We start from the raw sequence: 24189 nt of genomic DNA on the forward strand, positions 1-24189 counted from the left end.
GAACAAGCAACAGTCATCCATCAAAACAACAACAACAACAACAACAACAACAACAACAACAACAACAACAACAACAATAGTAGTTGTTGTTGTGAGAAGTGCTGTTGCAGGATTACGTCGGGGGCAGGGTTGTTATAGTTAATTAAAGCTAATAAAACTAAAAGCGTAATAATTTAGTTAGTAACTGAACCTAAAACAAAATTAACACTAACATGAACAAAGGAATACTAATTATAACTAAAACTAACTAGAATTAATTGCAGGTAGAATGTTCATTGTTTTAGTTTTTTTCCACCACCATATCTGATCTTTCATCATACAGTTTTCAGCTTCTATAAATCAAGGCATTTGTCATAATAATTAAATACATAGGGCGATATCTTGCCCCCAGAAGGGTAGCACAATTGTTACTGCTATCTTTCAACCGGCACAGTTGTCTTTTTTATGCCTGGCGCCCCCGTTGTCTACATACCAAATTATCTCTTACCTATGTAGCGCCTCCCCGTGGGTGTGTTGGTCTTAAAATGAGGTGTGGTCTGGCGCTATGAGTGTGTGTGTGTGTGTGTGTGTGTGCGCGCGTCTTACCTGCAGCAGTCATGAGTGGTCTGAAACGAATGCAGATGCCTTCATCCTCCAGTTGAACCACGTCCACCCCACACCTGGGGACCTGACCGATCAGCAGCTCTCCCAGCTACACACACACACACACACACACACACACACACACACACACACACACACACACACACACACACACACACACACACACACACACACACACACACACAGTCAATGCAAGCCCTTCAACTTTATACTTTAAAAAGCTTTAACCAGGCAAGCATAAAGGTTCTCGAATAATCTACAAGCTCATAGCGCGGCACTCGGTGCCGCGCTATGAGCTTGTAGATCTGCATTTTTGGGGGAAAAATCGTGGGTCTTTGAATATACTGTATATATTTTTTAAAGCGAAAATTTGTACCTCAAATCTTTGCTTCTGGGGGATTCTACAAATGTATTCTAAATCCTAACTAATGTTGCTATAATATCAGTGGTTCTCAAAAATTATATGTATTTGGCCATGGACCCCTATCTCAAAATAGTTTGTTCCAGGGACCCCCAGAAGTTGTAACAGAGTTAAAAATGTTCGCTTTCAAAGATATATATTCAAAGATTTGCACACATTTTCACCAATTTTTCAAAAATAGCAGATCTACAAGCTCATAGCGCGGCACTTGGTGCCGCACTATGAGCTTGAACATATATAAAATATCCCACACCATTAGGGTTTTTATTGAAAATGCTTCTGAACACATTGCTAGTTTGACCATTTCAAATGCTCTAATCTTAGAATAATAACAGAAAATAGCCTATTCTACAAGCTCTCAATGTGTCGCAGAGCTGTGCAACATGATTCATTCAGCAACATACTGGCTTCTATGGAATCCAAATGACTGAAATCAGTTGTTGTGGCGACTGAGAACTTTAACCCATTAAGACCGGGAACGCATCTGTGTCATTTTTTGATGTATTTGGCTATTAAAAAAATAGCAGATATTCAAGCTCTTAGCTTGTATACCGAGTGCCGCACTATGAGCTTGTAGATCTATAGATCATTTTAGAAAAATCGTGAAAATGTGTGCAAATCTTTGAATACAGTATATATATATATATTTTTAAAGCACTTTTTTTTTTAACTCAAATCTTTACTTTTGGAGATTCTACAAATGTCTCCTAAATCCTAACAGTTTATTTTTGTTTTAAACTTATGTTGCTATATACAGTATATCAGTGGTTCTCAAACTTTTTCATGTCAAGGACCTCCCAAAATGAGATGTATTGGGTCGTGGACCCCCATCTCAAAATATTTTGTTCCAGGGACCCCCACTCCCCCCTTGAAGCTAAGATTTGAGTTAAAAGTGTATATATATATATATATATATATATATATATATATATATATATATATATATATATATATATATATATATATAATATTCAAAGATTTGCACACATTTTCACTATATTATATTTTCGCTATTAATTTTATATATCTATTTTTTAATAGCCAAAGAAATTACACAGATTATTTCCCGGTCAAAGATCCTCTGCACTGTTCACAACTGTGCTAATAAAGTATTGAATCAATCAGAAAGCTAAACTCAAGTCAGTTTGAGCGTTATGCAATGAAATGTATAAGCTTATAGAACGTGGATGAGGTGGTTCTAGAACTTTTTTCATGTCAAAGACCCCCAAATTGATATATATTTGGCCACCGACCCCATCTGAAAAGGTTTTGTGCCAGGGACCTCCAGAAGCAAAGATGTGAGTTAAACATTTTTGCTTTCAAAAATATATATATTTCATATTTTTTTCAAAAATAGCAGATCTACAAGCTCATAGCGCCGTTCTATGTATATCTGCTGTTTTTGAATAGCCAAAGTATAAATTAGGTTAAAATGATTGTGATGCTGGACTAATAAATGTAGCTGGGGACCCCCAGGTACCCCCCCCCCCCCAGGACCCCTGAGGGTCCCCGAACCAATGAAGTAGGACACTAGCATTCCACTCACTAGACCAAGGGCTGGGCAACTTTGATGCTCAACTTTGAAGCTTTTGAGCTTGTAGATCTGCTATTTTAGATATTTTTTACTTGGAATCCTGAAAAGTAACTTTTTATACTTATGTTAACTTTTGGAACTTAGATACAAATACATTGGACATAAAAAAGACAATAGAATTTTAATAGTAGTCATTAAGCTACTACATAGACATGTTTGGAATTTTAACAGCTGAAATAAAAAATATATCAGTATTCCGATATCAACCTGCAGGCCGCATTAAGTGAAGGTGGGGGCCGCATGTGGCCCCCGGGCCGCCAGTTGCCCATGTATGGACTAGACTCACCCATGTGTTCAAGGTGTCCAGCAACTCTCTGTCCCCAGTGCAGTAGCCGTCCATTGAACCCCGACTTGAAGCTGGGGAAGGACAACACATACTGTATCTTCACTGTCAGGCAGTGGTGGAAAAAGTAATCGAATGTTTTACTTGTTTTAAGTAAAAGTATCAATACAACAAAGTAAAAGTCTGTTCACTATTCACTTGAGTAAAAGTACAAAAGTTGTGGCATCAAAATACATTTAAAGTACCAAAAGTGAAACATATTCATTATGCAGAATGTCCCATTTTCACAAGTGTTCAAAATGCATAAATAACTTTTGAAAATAGCAGATCTATAAGCTAACAACACGTTGCGATGTGAGCTTATATGTCAAGAACATATAATATTATTTATAATACAATATTATATTATATTATAATAAACAATAGCCGAGCTTGTAGATCTGCTATTTTCAAATAGCCGAAGTGTATAGGGCTGAAGTGGCTAATGCATGTTTTGTAATAATAATCACTAGTAACTAAACATTTTCAAATAATTGTAGTGGAGTAAAAAAAAGTACAATATTTGACTCTGAGATGTAGTGGAGTAGAAGTAAAAGTATAGACAATTGGAAATACTCAATGAAATAAGCAATGAACCTAGTAAACTACTAAATCATCCTATCTACAAGCTCACAACGCCTGGCACTGCGAGGCGTTGTGAATCCACATGAACATGAATCCAACATATTAACCCCTTTAGACCTGAGGCTGATTTTAAAAATGTTAAAGAAGTGTAAACAAACAAACATACATTTACACAACACTGATGACAGTGCTGTCAAACAAGTCTATGAAGCTATTTATGAAATCTATTACTTTTTTTATCTGCAACACAATTTTATACAATATGTAGTGGGGGTCCCTGCTTCATCTCTCTCTCTGCTGAGTCCCCTGATCTATTGTCAAGGGGAACATCTCACCACAAATGGTGTCCTGGGAAAACCTGAACACGACCACAGGAGAGGTGAGCTCATCTTCTACCTGGAGGAAAAAATAAAAATAATGTTCAGTTCTCAACCTCACCGACCTGAAAAGGCTGCTTTCTGCCAACACTATTTTACACATTTGTCGATTAGTTGACAAATTCCTATCACTATTAGTCGACTTAAGCTAAAACACTATGCTTCATGTTGATTTTTGAACTGTTTGGTTGCTACTATATATGTCTATGAAATTAATTCAATGACCCCAACGGAAACAAGACCGCAAGGACTTTTTTGGCCGGACCTTTTAGACAAAAGCATTATAAATGTAACTGTGTTGTTTTACATTCTTTTGCCTAATAAAATCAATCAATCAATCAATGACGAAAAACCGTCGACTACCTTTTTTCACTGACGGAAACTAAACAAACTAAATAAAAACTGAGCTATGATGACTAAAACTGTGACTAAATATACTGACAATTCAGTCAACAAACTAGACTAAAATGTTAGGGAGGGACTAGTGGATTTAATGCTTGGTTGCACGCGGGTGTCGCGCTCAGAAAATAGCCGATAGCTTACGTGAGCATTTTTATTCAAAAGACTACGACTAAAACTAAAACAGAACTTGCTGTCAAAATGAACGTGGGAGCTAAAGACACTGGTTCTAAAAGGGGTGTTTTTTTGTTGTTGTTGATGGTTGCATCACCTACCGATGTTCTGATGGAAGCCACAGTCCTCAGCTCCTCCAGCAGCTGTTGGCTCTAGAGGGGAAAAAGGAGAGAGGATGGTTGCCTGCTTGAAATATACCAATTTATACATGAAAAATACACCTCAGTTTTAACACTTCAACCATGGCATCACAGTTTTGGGCAGTGGTGGAAAAAGTAGTACTCAAATATTTTACTTAGGTAAAAGTATCAATACTGCAATGTAGAAGTACTCTGTTACAAGTAAAAGTCCAGAACTCAAAATTTACAAGTATTGGTATCCAAATGTACTTAAAGTACCAAAAGTAAAAGTACTAAAATGTTTGAAAATAGCAGATCTACAAGCTCACAACGGGTCGCGATGCGACGCATTGTGAGCTTGTAGACCGGCTATTTTCAAATAGCCTAGGTATAAAATAGGGCTAAAGTGGTTAATGTATGTTTTATATATAATAATTTATATCTGCAAAGTAACTAGTAACTAAAGTTTTCAAATAATTGTAGTGGAGTAAAAGTACAATATTTGTCTTTGAGATGTAGTGAAGTAGAAGTAAAAGTAAAGACAATTGGAAATACTCCAGTAAAGTAAAAGTACCTCAAAACTGTACTTAAGTACAGTACTTGAGTAAATGTACTTAGTTACTTTATACAACTGGTTTTGGGCATGTACAGTATCGTCATCTGTTTTTACGTCTGGAGACTGAACCCAGCTGATTTGGCGTTAGAGACCTGTTGCGACTGCATGCCCTTGCGGACACCAAAACCCAGGCAGGGTTCGAACCCACGACCTTCCACATTAAAGGCGCATGCTCTAACCCAGTGTTTCCTAAACGTCTTACTTTGGATGAAAATGTATAAATAAATCAACACGTTCACCACAGGGGGTTGGAATGAGTTCATGTTATGAACACACTTAATACAGTAATAACCAGGGTGATGTAGAATTGTCATCAGATAGCTGGTGTAACTGTAGTTGACTTATTTAAGAAATAAAGTTTGGGGCAGTGGTTCTCAAAGTGGGGTCGCTGTTACGCGTTGTGAGCTTGTGAATGTGAATGCCCCCCCCCCCCCCCCCCTCAGAATAGCGGTCATTGGTGCAGTGCTGGGTCCTCAGAGTGTTGGTTCCAGGGACGTGGCCCTCAGAGTGAGTGCTGGTTCTTACCAGGGACATAGCGTGTGATATCTTGTGGATGATGGCGGTGTGTCCCAGGTACTGCAGGGAGAGCCAGAGAGGCAGCGCACGCAGCTTCTCCATGGGCTGACTGGATGTCAGGCCTGCTGCGAGAGACTGCACACAGTCACACAGCGCGCGCACACACACGACAGTGACACGCATGCAGAAAAGAAAGACATCATTATCAATAGGGCTGTCACAATTACAAATTTAAATTGATGCTTAATTGTCACTCAAATAATTGCGATTAACGATTTAATTGTGTCTTGGCATTGAACATTGGAACATATGAATACAAAAAATATTTCTGTTTGCCTTTTAGACTTCGTAATAAAAATTTGCACACGGCAGATATGACAAAAAAAAGTATATGCAAAGAAATTACTGACATATTTAATCATTTTTATACATGTAAAAATAGCAGAAATAGCAGATCTAAATAGCAGATCTATCTTACAACGCGTGACGTGTTGTGTCACTAAAATTCAGGCTTCTGCTTCCAACCCTAAAAAACTCTTTGAAACTTTCTCCTCTCTCCTGCAACCACCTCCCCCTCCTCCCTCCTCGTCCCTCTTCCCTGACGACTTCGCCAACTTCTTTGACAAGAAGGTGAACGATATCCGATCCTTCTTCCCTCCTCTCCCGGCTGGTGCCCTGCGCACTACCCACACCCGTCTGCCTTCCACCCCTCCCTCTCTATATTCATCTATTCCTCTTCCCTCCCCCTCCCCCTCCCCCTCTCTATCCCACTTTTCTCCCCTCTCCCCTAACGAGGTCCTTCTCCTTGTTACCTCTAGTCGCCCCACCTCATGCTCCCTGGACCCGGTCCCATCCACTCTGCTGCAGTCCACTGCACCTGAACTTCTTCCCTTCTTAACCCACCTTATTAACTCATTGAGTGCCATTAACGTGTTTCACGTGTTTTAGCGCTATGGTGCAACGTGCCATTAACGTGTTTCACGTGTTTTTGAAAAAAATAGAAAAAAACTAAAATAAAAAAATATATATATATATATATTTTTTTCTTTTCTTCCTGAACCCACCTCTTCAGGAAACACTACCCTTCCTCTTTGCCTGGCCTACTTGTTGTTAACTAGTTGTACGAACGCTTGTTTTATTGTTTTATTGGATCTTGTTTAGTCGATACAATTATTTGTTTCAGCTCCTGCTCATTTGATTTAGCTTTTTTGCCTCATCTGTTTAAGGAAATAGGTAGCTGATATATTGCACTTTTACCTTAGCTTTAGGTATACTCTTGGTTGCTTGTTTTTGCAGAAAATGCACTTAAGACTTCTGGTGATTAGTAGTTTTCGTTCCCTACCTATGTTGAATGCACTTATTGTAAGTCGCTTTGGATAAAAGCGTCTGCTAAATGACTGTAATGTAATGTAATGTAAGCTTGTAGATCTACTATTTCTGCTCTTTTAAAATAAGAAATGTTTGAAATTTTTTCAACATGGCAACGATTATGATTATTTCAAATAATTGTGATTAGACGATTATGTAATAATTGTGACAGGCCTAATTATCAATTATCAACATCGTGCTCATCTGCTCACAATTCTTTTAATTGTTTTAACCAAATTAACTACTTAAACCCCAGCATCCCTGTCCGGGGAAAAAACCTTACCAGAAAATAGCATATCTACAGTACAAGCTCTCAAGTTGTCACCAAACATAGTATGTAGTAGAAAAAACTAGAAAAATACACTAGCATAGAGGTCTGAGGGACTCCTCAGAGTCTGTGTCATTTTTGTATTTCTTGTATTCAAAAATAGCAGATATACAAGCGGCACCGAGTGTCACGCTATGAGCTAGTAAATCTGCTATTTTTGAAAAATCGTGAAAAATTGTGCAAATCTTTGAATATATATTTTTTAAAGCGAACATTTGTAGACAGTGAGCTAGTAAATCTGCTATTTTTGAAAAATCGTGAAAAATTGTGCAAATCTTTGAATATATATTTTTTAAAGCGAACATTTGTAAAATATTTAGTTCCAGGGACCTCCAGAAGCAAAGATTTGAGTTACAAATGTGTGCTTAAAAAAATATATATATATATAGTATATATATATATTGTGGAGTCTAGCTAGGAGACCGCCTGTCATGTAAGCACCGCACCATGGGGAGACAGTGGATGAGAAGCAGAGAGAGGACCAAAAGGCAGCGCTGCCACCTAGGCCGCGTCATCGAGGGGCGGTACCTTCCAATCTACCTCCTCGATCAGCCCCAACTCAGCGCACCTGTGTGACCGGCCGGGCGTTGGCTACAAACACTCTCTGCTCTCTCTCAGTAGCACTGACTCTCCATGGTGAACAGACGGGCGCTCAGGCGGTAAGCGAAAACACTCCACTATTTCCCTTCTAAAACCCTGTGTTGTTAAGTGAAATGATCGCTAAAACTTGTGTCTTTTTATGTTGTAGGCAAACGTTTGGAACATGTAAAAAGACAGCCTATGTGATGACAGGACTGGGCCTCCGACCTGGGGAAAGGTCTTCCCCAAACAAATAACCTAACTGTATAAACAATGCTCTCTGAGCCAAAGGAGTGAGCCGGAGCCTCGGCTACTGCTAATGTTACTGCATTTGAACGTTATGCAGTAACTTTGTGCCATTCTTTGAATAAATACCCATATATGGGCTTGTACCACCACTGTCTGACTCTTGGCTTTGATCGATACCCCACAAAATATCTATCTATCTATCATGATTTTTCAAAAAATAGCAGATCTCCAAGCTCATAGCCGAGTGCCGCGCTTGTAGAATTTTTGAATAGCCAAAGACATCTTAAAATGACACCGATGCGTTCCCTTCCCGGTCTTAAAGTGCCCATAAAAGTGTTTTGAGGGCTGCCAGCGCTGACATTAGCTGCTCATAGACAAACAGACACACAAGTAAACACACGGTCAGGGGCGAAAACATAATGCCCCGCTTCCAGCCGTTCGTATATGTATCGTTGCTGTCGGGCAGAAGCCTCATATCCATGTTTCAACTTTGTTTTTTCGTAAATGAATGCCCTACTTTGTGTTGCACAATAGAAGTGAATAGACGATCTACAAGCTCAGAACGCATCGCATCCGCGTCACGATGCGACTGTTTTTGAATAATAAAAAAGGAATTGTTTGGACATACAAGGCATCCACCCGACAGTGGCGAGATATATATATATATATATATATATATATATATATATATATATATATATATATATATAGCAGTAATTTGCTGACATTTCAAGCAGTGGTGGAAAAATAACTCAAATGTTTTACTTAAAGGTATCATGACATTCATTTTCACTTTTTTTATTTTCAATGTTTTATTTGGGGTTTTATGACCTCAATTACACCCAAAAAACCTGAACTTAGAACATTCAGTGGATTTTCTGTGGTCTGGGGTTTTCTGAATAATTAGGCTGAAAAGTAATCTGAGCTTGGCCCTTCGACAGTGAGGTCACAGTCGATTAATCCCGCCCACTCTCCTCCTCGCCCCTCCCCTATCCTTTCCTTTGGGGGGGGCGGAGCAGAGGCGATGATTGACAGGCAAAATCCCTCACCAGCGACACCCGCAGGCAAAGATTTCTTTTTTCATTGCAGTTGAAAAGGCTTTAGAAATGTGAGAGAAAAACACCTGCCATGGATCACTGGAATGGAATTTTCACTTAAAACTTTTTGTACACTTTTGAAGGACCAGGACAAAGACTTTGAATGTGGTGTAAAAGTGAATGTCATTAAACCTTTAAGTAAAAGTATCAATACTGCAATGTAGAAGTACTCTGTTACAAGTAAAAGTCCGGAATTAAATTTACTTGAGTAAAAGTACAAAAGTATTGGTATCAAAATGTAAAGTACTAAAATGTTTGAAAATAGCAGATCTACAAGCTCCCAACACGTTGCGATGCGTTGTGAGCTTGTAGATCTGCTACTTTCAAATAGCCTAGGTATAAAATAAGGCTAAAGTGATTAATGTATGTTTTATAATGTAACACTTTATATCTACAAAGTAACTAGTAACTCAAGTTTTCAAATAATTGTAGTGGAGTAAAAGTACAATATTTGCCTACATCTCGTAGTGGAGTAGAAGTAAAAGTACTGAAAACTGGAAATACTCCAGTAAAGTAAAAGTACCTCAAAATTGTACTTAAGTACAGTACTTGAGTAAATGTACTTGGTTACTTTACACCACTGATTGCACGTGATTCGGACCAAGTTTAACTTTTTTTTTTTTTTACATTTTCACCTAATGCACGGAGCACCTGAAGTGAAATGGGGGAGTAACAAAAACATTGTGAGGGACACAAACGTAAAATATTTTGGTGAAGGAAAGTTTTAATCTAACGACAGTTTGCCTGCCGTCAAATTGTGGCCACTTTTCTTGTCATGAATGTAATCCCAATCCAATCATCCCCACATTTGAATCACATGTTGAGGGTCCTCTATCGCAATGGATCCCAAACTTTTTAGCTCAAGACCCAAAAGAGAAATTAGACATTTGCCCGGGACCCGGGCAAATGTACAGGTCATATTTAACCCATTAAGACCCGATGCATCTGTGTCATTTTAGATTTCTTTGGCTATTCAAAAATAGCAGATATACAAGCTCATAGCGCGGTGCTACGAGCTTGTAGATCTGCTATTTTAGAAAAATCGTGAACATTTGTGCAAATCTGATATATATTCTCACGTCCACACACACCCAGCCGGACGGACCCGCTCGCTTAAGCACGTTCTCTGTGTGTGCTTGTGGCAGACCTGCACGCACGCACGTCCCGTCGCCGCTTAAAGGAGAATTTTGGCCTAAAGTTTTCTTACCTTTTTCTATGACGTTATGATATCTTAGGAAGAATGGTACAGTAGAAAATTTTCATAACTCCACCCCTGAGCCGCCACAGCTTAAAAGGTGTGCGGATAGGCCTTAGGTTAGATCACACATTTTAATAGCTTTTTTTTTTTAGATCTGACGTTCATAGTGACAGAACACTATGCAACCAAAAAAAAAAAAAAAAGTCTCGCTAGACAAGATTGAAATCTCGAGATTGAAATCTCGTCTAGCGAGACTTCTGTTTTTTTTTTTTTTGGGACTGTTTTGTCACTATGAACGTCAGATCTCACCAAAAAAAACACCCAAAAAAGCTATTAAAATATGTGATCTAACCTAAGGCCTATCCGCGCACCTTTTAAGCTGTGGCGGCTCAGGGGCGGAGTTATGAAAAAATTCTACTGTACCATTCTTCCTAAGATATCATAACGTCATAGAAAAGGTAAGAAAACTTTAGGCCAAAATTCTCCTTTAAGCACGTTCTCTGTGTGTGCTTCTGGCAGACGACAACAGTGTAACACAGTGGGTCTATGGATTCGACGTATGCGCAGTTTGATCATTCATCCCATAGGTCGAAAGGCCATCCCACAGCTGGGGAGCCGTAATCATGGCGACATTCTTTTACATAAAAGCGCTAATAAACAGCTGACATTTGGGGAAAGCGAAAAACGGGCTTCGGTGTTCTGTGCTGTTGTGCACATGGTAATGGTCAATGGCTGTGTGCAAATGCAGATCAATTGCTCCAGGCATTGAGGAGAACTGGGCAATTTTTTGCGCACAGACAGACAGTGCTACAGAGGCACAGAGCTACAGACGCACAGAGCTTTGTCGAATTATACAGATTCTGTAATCATATGCCTGAAAGATGGACACCAGTTTGAACACGTCTTTATGAACATTAAGTCCAAGTGTGAATCTATAAAGCGCTGGCACACTTGGCTGAAGCCCGCACATGTAGTTGGCTGACATAATAAAGGAATATACAGAATATAAATCAAGATAACCACAAAATATACAATGTTTTTCTTTTTTTCTTATGGTTTCTATGCACCGAGTTGACTTGTCAACATCATGGTGGATGATTTACAAATCGCACGGGATGTCACTGTAGTCAGAGGAATAGCCTTGGATATAAGCCTTGAAGTTGTATAAGAAGTGATATGAGAAATTGTTTGAAATATTGTTTGAAATGACCAAACCTGCCTACCAATGATGGCACTGGTAGGAAGGTTTCTGAACTGTCCCCAGCCCTCCTCTGAGACACAGAGTGAGTAGACAGAAATGGTGCCAGTTTATAATGAGCTTTAGTGAGGCTCAATTATAATATGAAGGGTGAAGTGGTCGTTTTAGTGGTTAACACATTAAGACTAGGAACGCATCTGCGTGTCATGTTTAGATTCCTTTAGCTATTCAAAAATAGCAGATATACAATATACAGTGCCGCGCTATGAGCTTGTAGATCTGCTATTTTTGAATAGCCAAAGTACAAGATAATGGTTAGAGTGGTGAAAATCTGAAATGACACAGATGCGTCCCCCGGTCTTAAAGGGTTAAGGTAAAGAAACAAATAGTGGTAATGATGTTTACCAGAGCAGGGTCTTCATGTCTGTAGAGAGTGACAGCTGGCACTGCAGGCAAACCCAGCCATGGTCCTAATGTCAACGTCATACTGTCACTGCTGGTGGCCGCCTGGAGGAGGTACAACACACACACACACACACAGGCAATGTTTATATAATAAACTTTGTTTTTACATCACATCCTCTCCTCCACATGTGTTGAGTACTCTCATCTCCTCTTCTTTTGAATCAAGATTTGTGTTGTTGAAAGATATTCCAAATTCTTCACATTTCTTCATGAATCTTTGACAATAGCTGATCTACAAGTTCACAATGCGGCACATTGCGACACGAGCATTGTGAGCTTGTAGATCTGCTATTTTCAAATAGCCCATGTATTATAGGTTTAAAGTGGTTGAACTGATTCTGATACTATATTAACTAATTCACTGCCAAGAACGACTTCTGACGAGATGTCCAAACGCCCACACACCCAGAAAACATGTGATAAAAAAAGGGGAAAAAAGGCACCTTTCATGTTAAAGGATTTATAAAAATCAAATTTTCTCTGATTTTATAATGGATTTTCGAAGTGTTTTTTAAAAAACAAGCCACATTCAAACGGCCATAGCTCTGGAATGGAGGATTGCCCCAAAAAAATTCCGATTCTATTACCGTGCATGTAATGAGCCGATCTCTGAGGAAGGAGATCCCGGAGAATATTCCATGATTTTTAGGGTAAAGTAAAATTGCCGTTTTCGCTGGCAGTCAATGAGTTAACTCATTTTGCTGGGGGTCCTCTGGAACCCCCTCAAGGACACCTGGGGGTCCCCGGACCCCAGTTTGAAAACCATTGACCTACAGTACAGCCTCTGCACACAGCTTGACAACAGCCTGTGGCACTGATTGGCTATTCGTAAGACCCACCCATGTACTTTTCGTATCGTTTTTAGGGTTAGAAACTGAACTCAAATGGATACAACTTCATTGTACTTACATTTACAGTGGAGGACATTTTGGTCAGCACCAGTGTTGCCAGGTTGACCCTGAAAGAGACAAAGCATTTCAACTAGAGCCAGAACGTCATTATTTGAGTCACAATTTGTAACCTTTTAACCCTTTAAGACCGGGGGAAAGAATCTATCTTTTTTAGATTTCTTTGGGCTATTCAAAAATAGCAGATATACCAGCCGAGTGCCGCGCTATGAGCTTGTAGATCTGCTATTTTAGAAAAATCGTGAAAATTTGAGCAAATCTTTGAATATATATATTTTAAAGCAAACATTTTTAACTCAAATCTTTGCTTCTTTATTTAGAATTTGGATTCTACAAATGTCTTCTAAATCCTATTTTATTTTTATTTATTTTTACAAAAGTTGCTATAATCAGTGGTTCTCAAACTTTTTCATGTCAAGGACCCCCAGCATTATACAGGGTCCCCACACACTTTTAGCAATGAATTTCCAAAACTTTTCCAAAACTTTTCCAGAATATTTAGCCCAATTTCCAGGCCTATATAACAATCATTCAGCGCAATAATGTGTCTCTTAATCCTATGTACAATGCCCAAAGATAGGCAGTGTAGCAAAAATAAAGCATAGAATATAGAATGGTACAATTCCATTCAAAATTTCGTGCAAAATTAGGGCAAAGCTCACTGGAATACAAGACTCATTATGGCATCCGTATGATTTATTTTTTTAAATAATATTGCCTTGCATTTGCCCCATTTATGAATTTAAAAGTAATGAAGGATGCAAGGATGTTTTAAATTACACTTTTGTTGTAGGTTTTCCTATGTTTTTCCTATTAAGTTTTCAACAAGAGGATACTGTCAGACACGAGGAGGGATGAACATAATTATGTAAAACAAATCAAGAGTGGTAAACTTAAAAGTGCCATTTATTTTAGGAACAGTACAGTATCCGGCTAAGATTTGTGGCATAACTTGCAGCCAGCTCTATTCGGGTCCTCTTCTCGCTTTACCCAGTCTTTAAACTTTTCATTTGTAAGCCACAAATTATTAAACAAACATTTCCCTGGCATTGTGGATCATACTACTAGTTCAACAGATATATTTTAACTGCGTTCGTTTACGCTTCACCGACTATTCACATGTTGCTCGCAATTGTTTGTTGGGACAGCAAACACACAACATGCACAAGTTGCCAGGTTGGTGTCACGTGACAAACAAACAGCTCTACAAGCTAACTACTCATCACGCTGCAGCACGTTGTGAGCTTGTAGCTCTGTTATTTTTATCACGTGACCAACCTGGCACCCTATGCAGTGCAACCTAACAATTGAGACATACATTAGGCTGCCATCACACAGCCCGTTCGGCGAAAAACTACTTATGTTACATATTTTGTGTAATGTTATACATGTTTATGAAAATGTTTTGTGTTAACAAAATCAATAGCCAAAAACAATGCATAGCCAAATATTTTTCCAGGACCCTTGATAAATTCCAGGACCTTTGATCAATTCCAAACCTTTTCCAGTACTGGATTTTTTTAATTTTTATTTCAAAATATTTCCAGGAATTTCATGACCGTGGGGATCCTGATTATATGTATTTGGCTGCGGACCCCCATCTCAAAACATTTTGTTTCAGGGACCCCTAGAAGCAAAGATTAAAAAATATATATATATTCAAAGATTTGCACAAATTTTCACCATTTTTGAATAGCCAGAGAAATCTAAAAATGACACACAGATGCATTCCCGGTCTAAATGGGTTAAACCTTCTTGAAAGTCTTTGAATGGGGCTCATCAAAAAGTTATTTGGGTTTACTTTTATGTATTTGTCAATCAAATCAAAGTAGAAAAATGTTGCACTCTCAAAATCAGGGTCAAAACTGTAACACATAATAGAGTTTTCATAAATAAATACTAGAGGTTTATATAAATATTAGAGGTTTCATACTGTACCCCTCCACATGCAGCCACATGTTGTACTGTTCACATAACTCCTTCAGACGACCCAGTTTATCAGTGTGACCTGCAGCGGGTGTACCTGAGGAACAAGCACGCATAGTTAGGGACAATACAGATAGTGTAAGCGACGTGGGTGTGGGTGTAGACTCAGTTCAACACGGTAATAGGTTCTTCTCAATAACTTTTACTAAAGTCTCTCAGCCAAACAGAACAGTCCAACAGACGTAAACATGAATGAATGGAATTCCCCGGTCGCTCTCTCTTCTTCTCTCCTTCCCTCTCTAGCTTTTCCCCACAGCGCCCCCAGCGGAAACTCTCATACTGAACAGTGGTTATTTCTTATAACCTAACAATACTCCATGGCTGCATTTCACTCTTACAATAGTATACTAAATAAGAAGTACATTTCTTGTATCCAATGGACTTTGGTCTAAATCATACATGGGCAACTGGTGGCCCGGGGGGCACATGCGGCCCCCACCTTCACTTAATGCGACCCGCAGGTTAATATCAGAATACTAGTAATATAAGTAATATAGTATTGATTTCAGCTGTTACAATTGCAAACATGACCCGTTTTAATTACTTCAGTCTATAATAGTAGCTTAAATGACTAGAATAAAAATTCTACTGTCTTTTTTATGTCCAATGTATTTGTAATTAAGTTCATAAAGTTAACATAAGTATAACTAAATGCATTTGAAATGAAATAAAAATGCTACTTTTCAGGATTCCAATTCAAAAATAGCAAAAACGAATTCAGGATTCCAATTCAAAAATAGCAAAAATAACAGATCTACAAGCTCAAAACGCATCGCACTGCGGCACGTTTTGAGCTTGTAGATCAGCTATTTTTGCAACTTTTGTGTGACAAAGAATGGCCGAAAGTATATGCAATGTGGCCCTCTGAAGTGAGTGTTGAAATATAGTGGCCCTCTCCATCATCAAAGTTGCCCATCCCTGGTCTAAATCAAAGAAGTGCTATAAGTCAGTGGTTCTCAGGGTCTGGGGACCCCAAGGGGTCCTTGAGGGGGTGATTCCAGGGGGTCCCCAGCCAAATGTAATAGTTAATCGAGCCTCACAATCCATTTAACCAGTCTCTTATGGGGGGGCCTGACACAAATTGTTTTCATATGGGAGTCTGCGGCAAAATACATAATCAATCTGGGTCCTAATGTTTGAGAACCATTAAGTAATATGTTTAAGCTCTATATTGAGATAGAAAGGAGTGTTTGTTCAGTAACAGGGGTCTCCCTGTCTCTCCAGCTCTTTGATAAACATAAAATAAATGTCCAAGGCGGGTCACCAATGTCATCCAATCAGGAGAGAGAACCCCACAAAGACCATTTATCAACTTGTGTGCCAGTTCCAATTTTGTCTGCTCATTTATTTGTTTCATCACTTTCTAATCTTGCATAAAGGGTAACAATGCAAACAGTTCCATGGAGTTTACACTGACCTGCGTTAGCTAACAACAGCAGTGGACATTTCCCCGCTTCAACGTCCTCTTTGATCAGTTTGTCCAACAATGCCACGTCCTGCCATTAGAGAACACCAAGAGAGCTTAATGTCAACATTAAACCCCATATGGTTGAGCGGAGTCCCTCAGGGCTCTATCCTAGTGTATTTTCTTACGTGCTGTGAGCTGGTCAATCTGCTATTTTCTGCGAAAGCTTTCCCCACAATACGTGGGGAAAGGCTGGGGTTTAAGTGGTTATGTCAGGTGTCTTTGAGATTGACAAGCGGAGTCACGGTGGCCCTGTTGACCGCCCCCAGGCAAAACACTGAGTATGGCCAATACCAAGGCTCAGTGATGTAAAGTAACTAAGTACATTTACTCAAGTACTAAGTACTACAGTACTTTTACTTTACTGGAGTATTAACAATTGTCTATACTTTTACTTCTACTCCACTACATCTCAGAGGCAAATATTGTACTTTTACTCCACTACAATCATTTGAAAACTTTAGTTACTAGTTACTTTGCAGATAATAAATAGATTATATTATAAAACATACATTAACCACTTTAGCTCTATTTTATACGTAGGCTATTTGAAAATAGCCGATCTACAAGCTCACAACGCGTCACATTGCAGTGTATTTTCAAACATTTTAGTAGTTTTACTTTTTGTACTTTAAGTACATTTTGATACCAATACTTTTGTACTTTTACTCAAGTAAATTTTGAATTCCGGACTTTTACTTGTAACAGAATACTTCTACATTGCAGTATTGATACTTTTACTTAGGTAAAACATTTGAGTACTTTTCCCACCACTGCCAAGACTTCTCGGTAAGATCATAATGGATTATACAAATGTTTCACAAATGTTTCCTTGCACATTCCAACGTTGTGACAGCTAAATCTGCATTGAAATCATCTTGGAAAAGCTATACAAACATTGTTGCAAAACAAAACAAAAAAACTAAACATATTCCAGACGTTGGTCAAGCCTACCTGTGACCCATAGAACGGGGTTGGGGGGTCCCTAGATGATTAGCTTAATGTGCAACATTGTGTTCTCACTAACAAACCAACATACAGCATAAGTGTATAAAGGGTACTGTATCTGCACATTTCTATAGTTACAATTTAATTACTTTTAGGACCTTTTTAATACGAAATTGGCTAAATAGTAAATTATTACCTAAGAAAGAGGCAAACATTGTGAAAATAGCCGAACTACAAGCTCACAATGCCTCACACTGATGTGTTCTACCGTGGTACGCTGTATACGCAGTATGCCCTGTAGATTTTTTTCGTTGCCACCGTCTACATCCAAAAACTGTTCAAAACAGCGTATCTGATACGTTGATAGTATCAACTTGATACGGTCTGATACGCTACTGCCCAGGAGTGGCTGGGGGGCAGCAAGAATGTGGGCTAACTCTGAGTTGATGGCTTATCATGTGTGTAGCTATTGTTCTTGAGGTGATAAGTAATGGCTGCGACGGAATTCACACATTAACTCAACGACGCGAATACTAATGAAGTACTCTAATCAGGCAGTTATTAGAGTTATTAGAGTTCAGGTGATTAACATCAGAAACACTAGAAAATCAGTACAAAGCATATTGCGAGTGGGCCACACACGCAATATGCAATACGCGCGCAAAATTTGTATATATATTTTTTGTGGGCCACAATGCCTACAATTCCAAGTGCTTGTCAGGGCGGGGGGGGGGGGGGGGGTCCCCAGTTCAAATATTATAATCTTGGGGGGTCACGGCCTGAAAAGTTTGGGAACCCTTGCCCTAGGGGGAGCCATCTCACAGGAGACCATGCAGAATACAGCCAAATTCATACTTTGTCGCACAACAGTGTCGCACACACAGCTCATTACGCGTTGCGTATAATAGCACGAGTGCCGCGCTATGAGCTTGTAGATCTGCTATTTTGGAAAAATCTTTAAAAATTTAGGAAATCTTTGAATATATATTTTTTCAAGCAAACATGTTTTACTCAAATATTTACTTCTGGGGGGTCCCTGGAACAAAATATTTTGAGACGGGGGTCCGCGGCCAAATACAAATCATTTAAGGTGGTCCTTGACATGAAAAAGTTTGAGAACCACTGATTATAGCAACATTATTGTTTTAGGATTTAAAAGACATTTGTAGAATCCCCACAGATTTGAGTAAAAATATTCGCTTTAAAACATATCTATTCAAAGATTTGCACAAATGTTCACGATTTTTCAAAAATAGCAGATCTGCAGACTCATAGCGCGGCACAGATTGTACATCTGCTTTTTTGAATAGCCAAAGAAATCTTAAAGTGACACAGATGCGTTCCCGGTCTGAATGGGTTTAATGCATACAGGGGAAACACTGAAAGTAGCGTTTAGGTGTTTAGATAAAAGGGTAAAGTAGGATTGGATGTTCGTACCATTTGGTGATGAGATCCAAACATGGTGTTGCATGGAACCGTACATAGACTGGAGAGCGGCAGGCCAAGCTGAGGAGACAAACTCACAACATCACATAACACAACAAACACGTTTGTGTGAATGCAAATACTGTACAATATAGACGGAAAGAACAAAGATTGACCCCATGGGTCCCATTCCTTGTGTGTGTGTGTGTGTGTGTGTATGTGTGCGTGTGTTCTAATTCAAATAGATTTTTTTATAATTGACTATATTGATAGTTCTACTTAAAGGAGTTTTTTTTGGGTGAACTACTTCTTTAATATGTTATACAATGCAAAAATAGTAGAAATAGACAATCTACAAGCTCACGCATCGTGAGCTTGTCTATTTTCTTCTTATCTTTGAAAACTGATAATTTCATCAAATCGATTATTTGTTTATAACCAATTAAATAGATTAGTTAAATAAACTGTTGCACCTGTATGTAAGTATATGTGTGGGTGTGTGTGCATGTGTTTGCGTGGGTGTGCTAGTCCAAGCGTACAGTATATGTACCTGGCTACAGAGGTGCTGTCCCAGGCCCGGCCTGCAGGTGGCGCTCTGGTAGATGACAGGTTGTGAGGTCTTCAGGGCGGTGTAACCGTCAGTAGCGTAGTCTTCATAGCGAGCATTTATGACCAGACGGCACACCTTCACCAAGCCTTCCCGGTCATCCTCATGGACGTACGCCGAACCGTTCTCATACCTGGAGGTAGGGATGGGACTTAGCCATGGTTCACAAGCGTCATGGTGCCGAGTCCCCCTGTTTATAGTGGTGTTCGATTTTTTTACATTGCCAACTCTCACATGTACATAAACGTTTTTATTTGATTTCAAATATAAAGTGCTTACCCCCGAGCCACGGATGTTACAAGGCGATCCGGACCGCGATAAGTACCCGTATCTCCCGTATTGTTCAATAAAAAGCATTGTAATCTTTTTTTGGTAATGTATCAATACACCTCCCAACCATTAGTGTCGCATGGTTGAAAGTATTGGAGAAAATTTGGAGAAAATGGCCGGCGCTCGGATTAAAATGCTTTTTATTGAACAATACGGGAGATACGGGTACTTATCGCGGTCCGGGTCGCCTTGTAACATCCGTGGCTCAGGGGTAAGCACTTTATATTTGAAATCTGAACGTTTATGTACATGTGAGAGTTGGCAATGTAAAAAAATCGAACACCACTATAAACCAGGGGGACTCGGCACCATGACTGTCATGGTAAGGGGCGGCAGTGGCTCAGGGGTAGAGTGGCCGGGTAGAGTGAACTGGAAACCGCAAGGTTCCCAGTTCGATCCCGGGATAAGCAGGTTGGTGCCTTGCATGGTTTCCTCCGCCATCGGTGTATGAATGTGTGTGAATGGGTGAATGGCACAATCAATGTAAAGCGCTTTGGATAAAAGCGCTACTGTATATAAATTCACCATTTACCATTTTTACCATGGTATATGCTATATCACTGCGTGGATATGAGTCTGGCTACGCGAGGCTAATCCCACCCTACGTCCTGAGCCACAGGCTTTTCCTAAGGACAGCTCAGTAGTATCGGCTGTCCTTGTCTTTTGTACATGCTGTGGTTGGTATTTCAGTATTTAACTGTTGAAGCAAGTATCCATGTACACACACACACACACACACACACACACCCGCCCCTACCTGAACAGTCTGCAGAGCCAGAGTGTCGTGTCAGACATGACGCGCGTGGTGAGTTTCCTGAGCCGCTCTCTGTCCATGACACATATGTACGCAGCCAGGCTGTGACCCAGCAATGCCATTTGACCCTGTTCACCCACATGCTGCGTCCTGCGCACGCACACGCACACACACACACACACACACACACACACACACACACACACACACACACACACACACACACACACACACACACACACACACACACAAGAAGATCAATGTACTGCACACAATATACTACAGAACTCAACTCAAATTGTAATTATAAAACACATTTAAAATGACTTTGACAACCAAAGTGCTATACAACACAGCAAGAGCACAACAGTAACCCAGCAAAATATACAACATGTTGATACAGCAAATTACTATCTAAATTAAGTTAAAATACACACAGCAGAAAACAGCAAGGCAGGGTCTATGGTACTGGGTTGCCAGTTTCAGCTGTGCTCAAAGGCCAGAGAAAAGAAATATGTCTTCAGTAATTATTTGAAAGTATCTATGGAAAGTGTATGGAAGAATAAACCACTTTCAACCTGGTGTGCCTATTCTGGGTAGGTCGTTCAGTTAAGTCCTTTAGCACACCCACTTACAAGGACAGGTGTGTAGGAAGGAACAGTCAACAGAGAAAATAAGTGATACCGCACACCGTCTTCACTTACACACAAATTATCAAAGTATTTAAAGAACAACGTTTCGGTCCAAATTACATTCGTCGTCAAGAATGTGAATCAACTACAATTGACAGACACGTGTTATGTAGCGGAACTCAGAGAAACCTGGTCAAATCACGGAGCCACGTCAATCACAGCAGTTATCATTTTGATCTTGCTGCATCCAAAAACTATGTCCAAAATTAAAAGTACAATAGACTTAACTGTAGTTCCCCCTTAAAGGAGAGATCCGGTCATTTTAAGTGTTATCTTTGATGTATCGCTAATCACTCACCAACATAGAAAGGGCCGTTGAGTTATTCCAGAGAAGCCCCTGTCGTCCAGTCTGGCAACCCCCTCCATTGGCATAATGGGAGCCGTGTGTAAGAGTGAAAATCGTCTATTATAACCGATGAAAAGTTTTTTCTACTACCACTCATCGTGGAGTCTCGTGATACTCAAACATGTGCTGAATGTCGCGCACAAGCTACCGTTCGTGCAGAACGAGATGACGCTGGTTCCTTGTTTCTCTCACAGACGCCAGGTTCTGTGAGAGAAACAAGCAAACTTTTCATCGGTTATAATAGACGATTTTCACTCTTACACACGGCTCTTACACACGGCTCCCCAGGGGCTTCTCTGGAATAACTCAACGGCCCTTTCTATGTTGGTGAGTGATTAGCGACACATCAAAGATAACACTTAAAATGACCGGATCTCTCCTTTAAAGAAGGTGCCACAAACATTTCCTGTTCCAGGTCAGTTTCTCTTAGCTCCATTTGACTAGCTCAGCAGCAGATTTGAACCAGAAACGCATGAAGGTGTTGTGTATTTCCAGTTCAAATCAGCTGATGAGCCAATCATTTTTAGAGCGATGACGGAAGCATTTGAAAATTGTGGGAGGCAACAGTGGCTCGTGAGACTAAATGAGCATTAACTCAAAAGTATGTTGAAAAATAGCATGTGATTTCGGACACAGTAGAATGTTAAGTGTAAAACTTACATGTGGACGGGTGTGTCCTCGTCTTCATCATCTACATCATGTATGAGGTTGTGTACCAGCTGCAGGATGCTGGCTACGTCCTGCCCGCTGCAAAAAAAACAACGCCAACATTCAGATACAATGTCAACCACATCCACTCTGGCCTCCCGGTTTCGGGTTTTGGTTATGTCATTATAGGCTAAACATTTCCTAAATAAATGTTCAAAATATAAAAGAAAAAAAGGGAAAATAGCCGATCTACAAGCTCACAAGGCGTCGCAAAATACGACGCATTGTGAGCTTGTAGATCTGCAACTTTCGCTCAGCAACACCATTGTGCCATTATTTCTCTTTCCGTACAAGTGTGAGAACAGTATAAGCAGAGTAAATGTGAACTCTAGTCTATGAAGAACAACCTGTTGTTTTTAAAGTGTCTTATTGTTTTTTTTAATTGTTTGTTATACTCTGTTATTTTGCTTGCTATTACAGTACCCTTGTTTTTTATCCTGTTCTCATTTCAATATCATGACTGTTGTGCTATGCCTTTTGTAATCTCGGCATCAGTGAAAATGAGGGCCATGCCCTCAATGTATTCCCGGTAAAATAAATAAATTGAACTGAACAAGGTAATAGTCACATGAATAGAGCAATGTAGTGCCTCAGAGAAACTAGGATAGCAGGTAAACAGTGAACCTAGAATCTGTGTAAACAACATGCATCTGAATAACATTCTGTACATTTGAAACTATGGGATACCAAGTAAACAATGAACATAGCATCTGTAAAATATTTCAATACTATGCTGCACATTCGTGGTCAACAAAACAGTTTATGGCTATTTAAATAATAATTACACCTAAATGCAAAACAGTTACAGGCTATATCAAATTGTATTAACCCTTTAAGACCGGGAAAGCATCATTGGTGTCATTTTAAGATTTCAAAATTCAAAAATAGCAGATCTACAAGCTCTTATACTGTATCTGCTATTTCTTTACAATTGTTGAGTATTTGGGCAAATCTTGGAATACATATTTTTTAAAGCGAACATTTGTAAAATATTTAGTTCCAGGGACCCCCGAGAAGCAAAGATTTGAGTTACAAATGTCCGCTTTAAATAGCGGACACACAGCGGACACACGCGGCGCTATGAGCTTGTATATCTGCTATTTTTGAATAGCCAAAGAAATCTTAAAATAGCTGTTCAGCATTTAGCTGAACTTAAATATATAACAGACATATATCAGAGGTCATTGTCCTCTAAAAGCAGTGGTTCCCAAACAAAGGGCGAACCCTTTTTGGGCCGGGGATCCATTCTTATGGATTTACAAGCTCGAAAATAGCCGAGCTTGTAAATAGGCTACTTTCGATTATATTGTAATCATTTTGGGGGTCCTTGACGTGAAAGCGTTTGAGAGACACTGCTCTAAGTAGGACATCGCTATTGATTAGTAATGAGAGAGTCTTACTTCCCCTGCAGAGGTCCTGGGATGCTGGTTCTTTTATGTCTCCCTGTCCCCACCTCTGGCTCACTGAGAGAGAGAGAGAGAGAGAGAGAGAGAGAGAGAGAGAGAGAGAGAGAGAGAGAGAGAGAGAGAGAGAGAGAGATATTCTATCAATCTGACTAGAGGTCATCACGGGTCGACCCGATCCAAACATTCCCGGCAGTACCCGAGCCGAGCCAAGTCCGGTCCGTGTTTTATCATCATCGTTTCAGATTCTATTATCTCGGGTCCTGGGTAAGGTTGGGATCCGAAGCGGGTTTTTTGGGGATTTGAGTTTTGTAACTCAAATCTATGCTTCTGGGGGTCCCCTGGAACTAAATATTTACAAATGTTCGCTTTAAAATATATATATATTCCAAGATTTGCACAATTTTTC

At 39.6% G+C, this 24189-nt stretch overlaps 1 protein-coding gene across 3 annotated transcripts in view; it reads right to left on the reverse strand.

The window, feature by feature from the left end:
• pdxdc1 (pyridoxal-dependent decarboxylase domain containing 1) overlaps positions 1-24189 on the reverse strand; it is a 77366-nt gene that overhangs the window by 35732 nt on the left and 17445 nt on the right. For all 3 annotated transcript variants that reach the window (XM_080448486.1, XM_080448488.1, XM_080448487.1), the window contains 14 exons: positions 23778-23840; positions 22330-22416; positions 20635-20781; positions 19491-19680; positions 18953-19021; positions 16520-16598; positions 15055-15139; positions 13118-13166; positions 12149-12250; positions 5736-5861; positions 4573-4627; positions 3861-3917; positions 2905-2975; positions 586-691 (listed from right to left, as the gene is read on the reverse strand). In XM_080448486.1, the coding sequence (XP_080304612.1) occupies positions 586-691; positions 2905-2975; positions 3861-3917; positions 4573-4627; positions 5736-5861; positions 12149-12250; positions 13118-13166; positions 15055-15139; positions 16520-16598; positions 18953-19021; positions 19491-19680; positions 20635-20781; positions 22330-22416; positions 23778-23840 (1286 nt within the window). The remainder of the gene's footprint in view (positions 1-585; positions 692-2904; positions 2976-3860; positions 3918-4572; positions 4628-5735; positions 5862-12148; positions 12251-13117; positions 13167-15054; positions 15140-16519; positions 16599-18952; positions 19022-19490; positions 19681-20634; positions 20782-22329; positions 22417-23777; positions 23841-24189) is intronic.

The sequence above is a fragment of the Gymnoscopelus braueri genome (assembly GCF_963280865.1).
Source record: "Gymnoscopelus braueri genome assembly, chromosome: 13".
In the NCBI taxonomy this organism is placed as follows: domain Eukaryota; kingdom Metazoa; phylum Chordata; class Actinopteri; order Myctophiformes; family Myctophidae; genus Gymnoscopelus; species Gymnoscopelus braueri.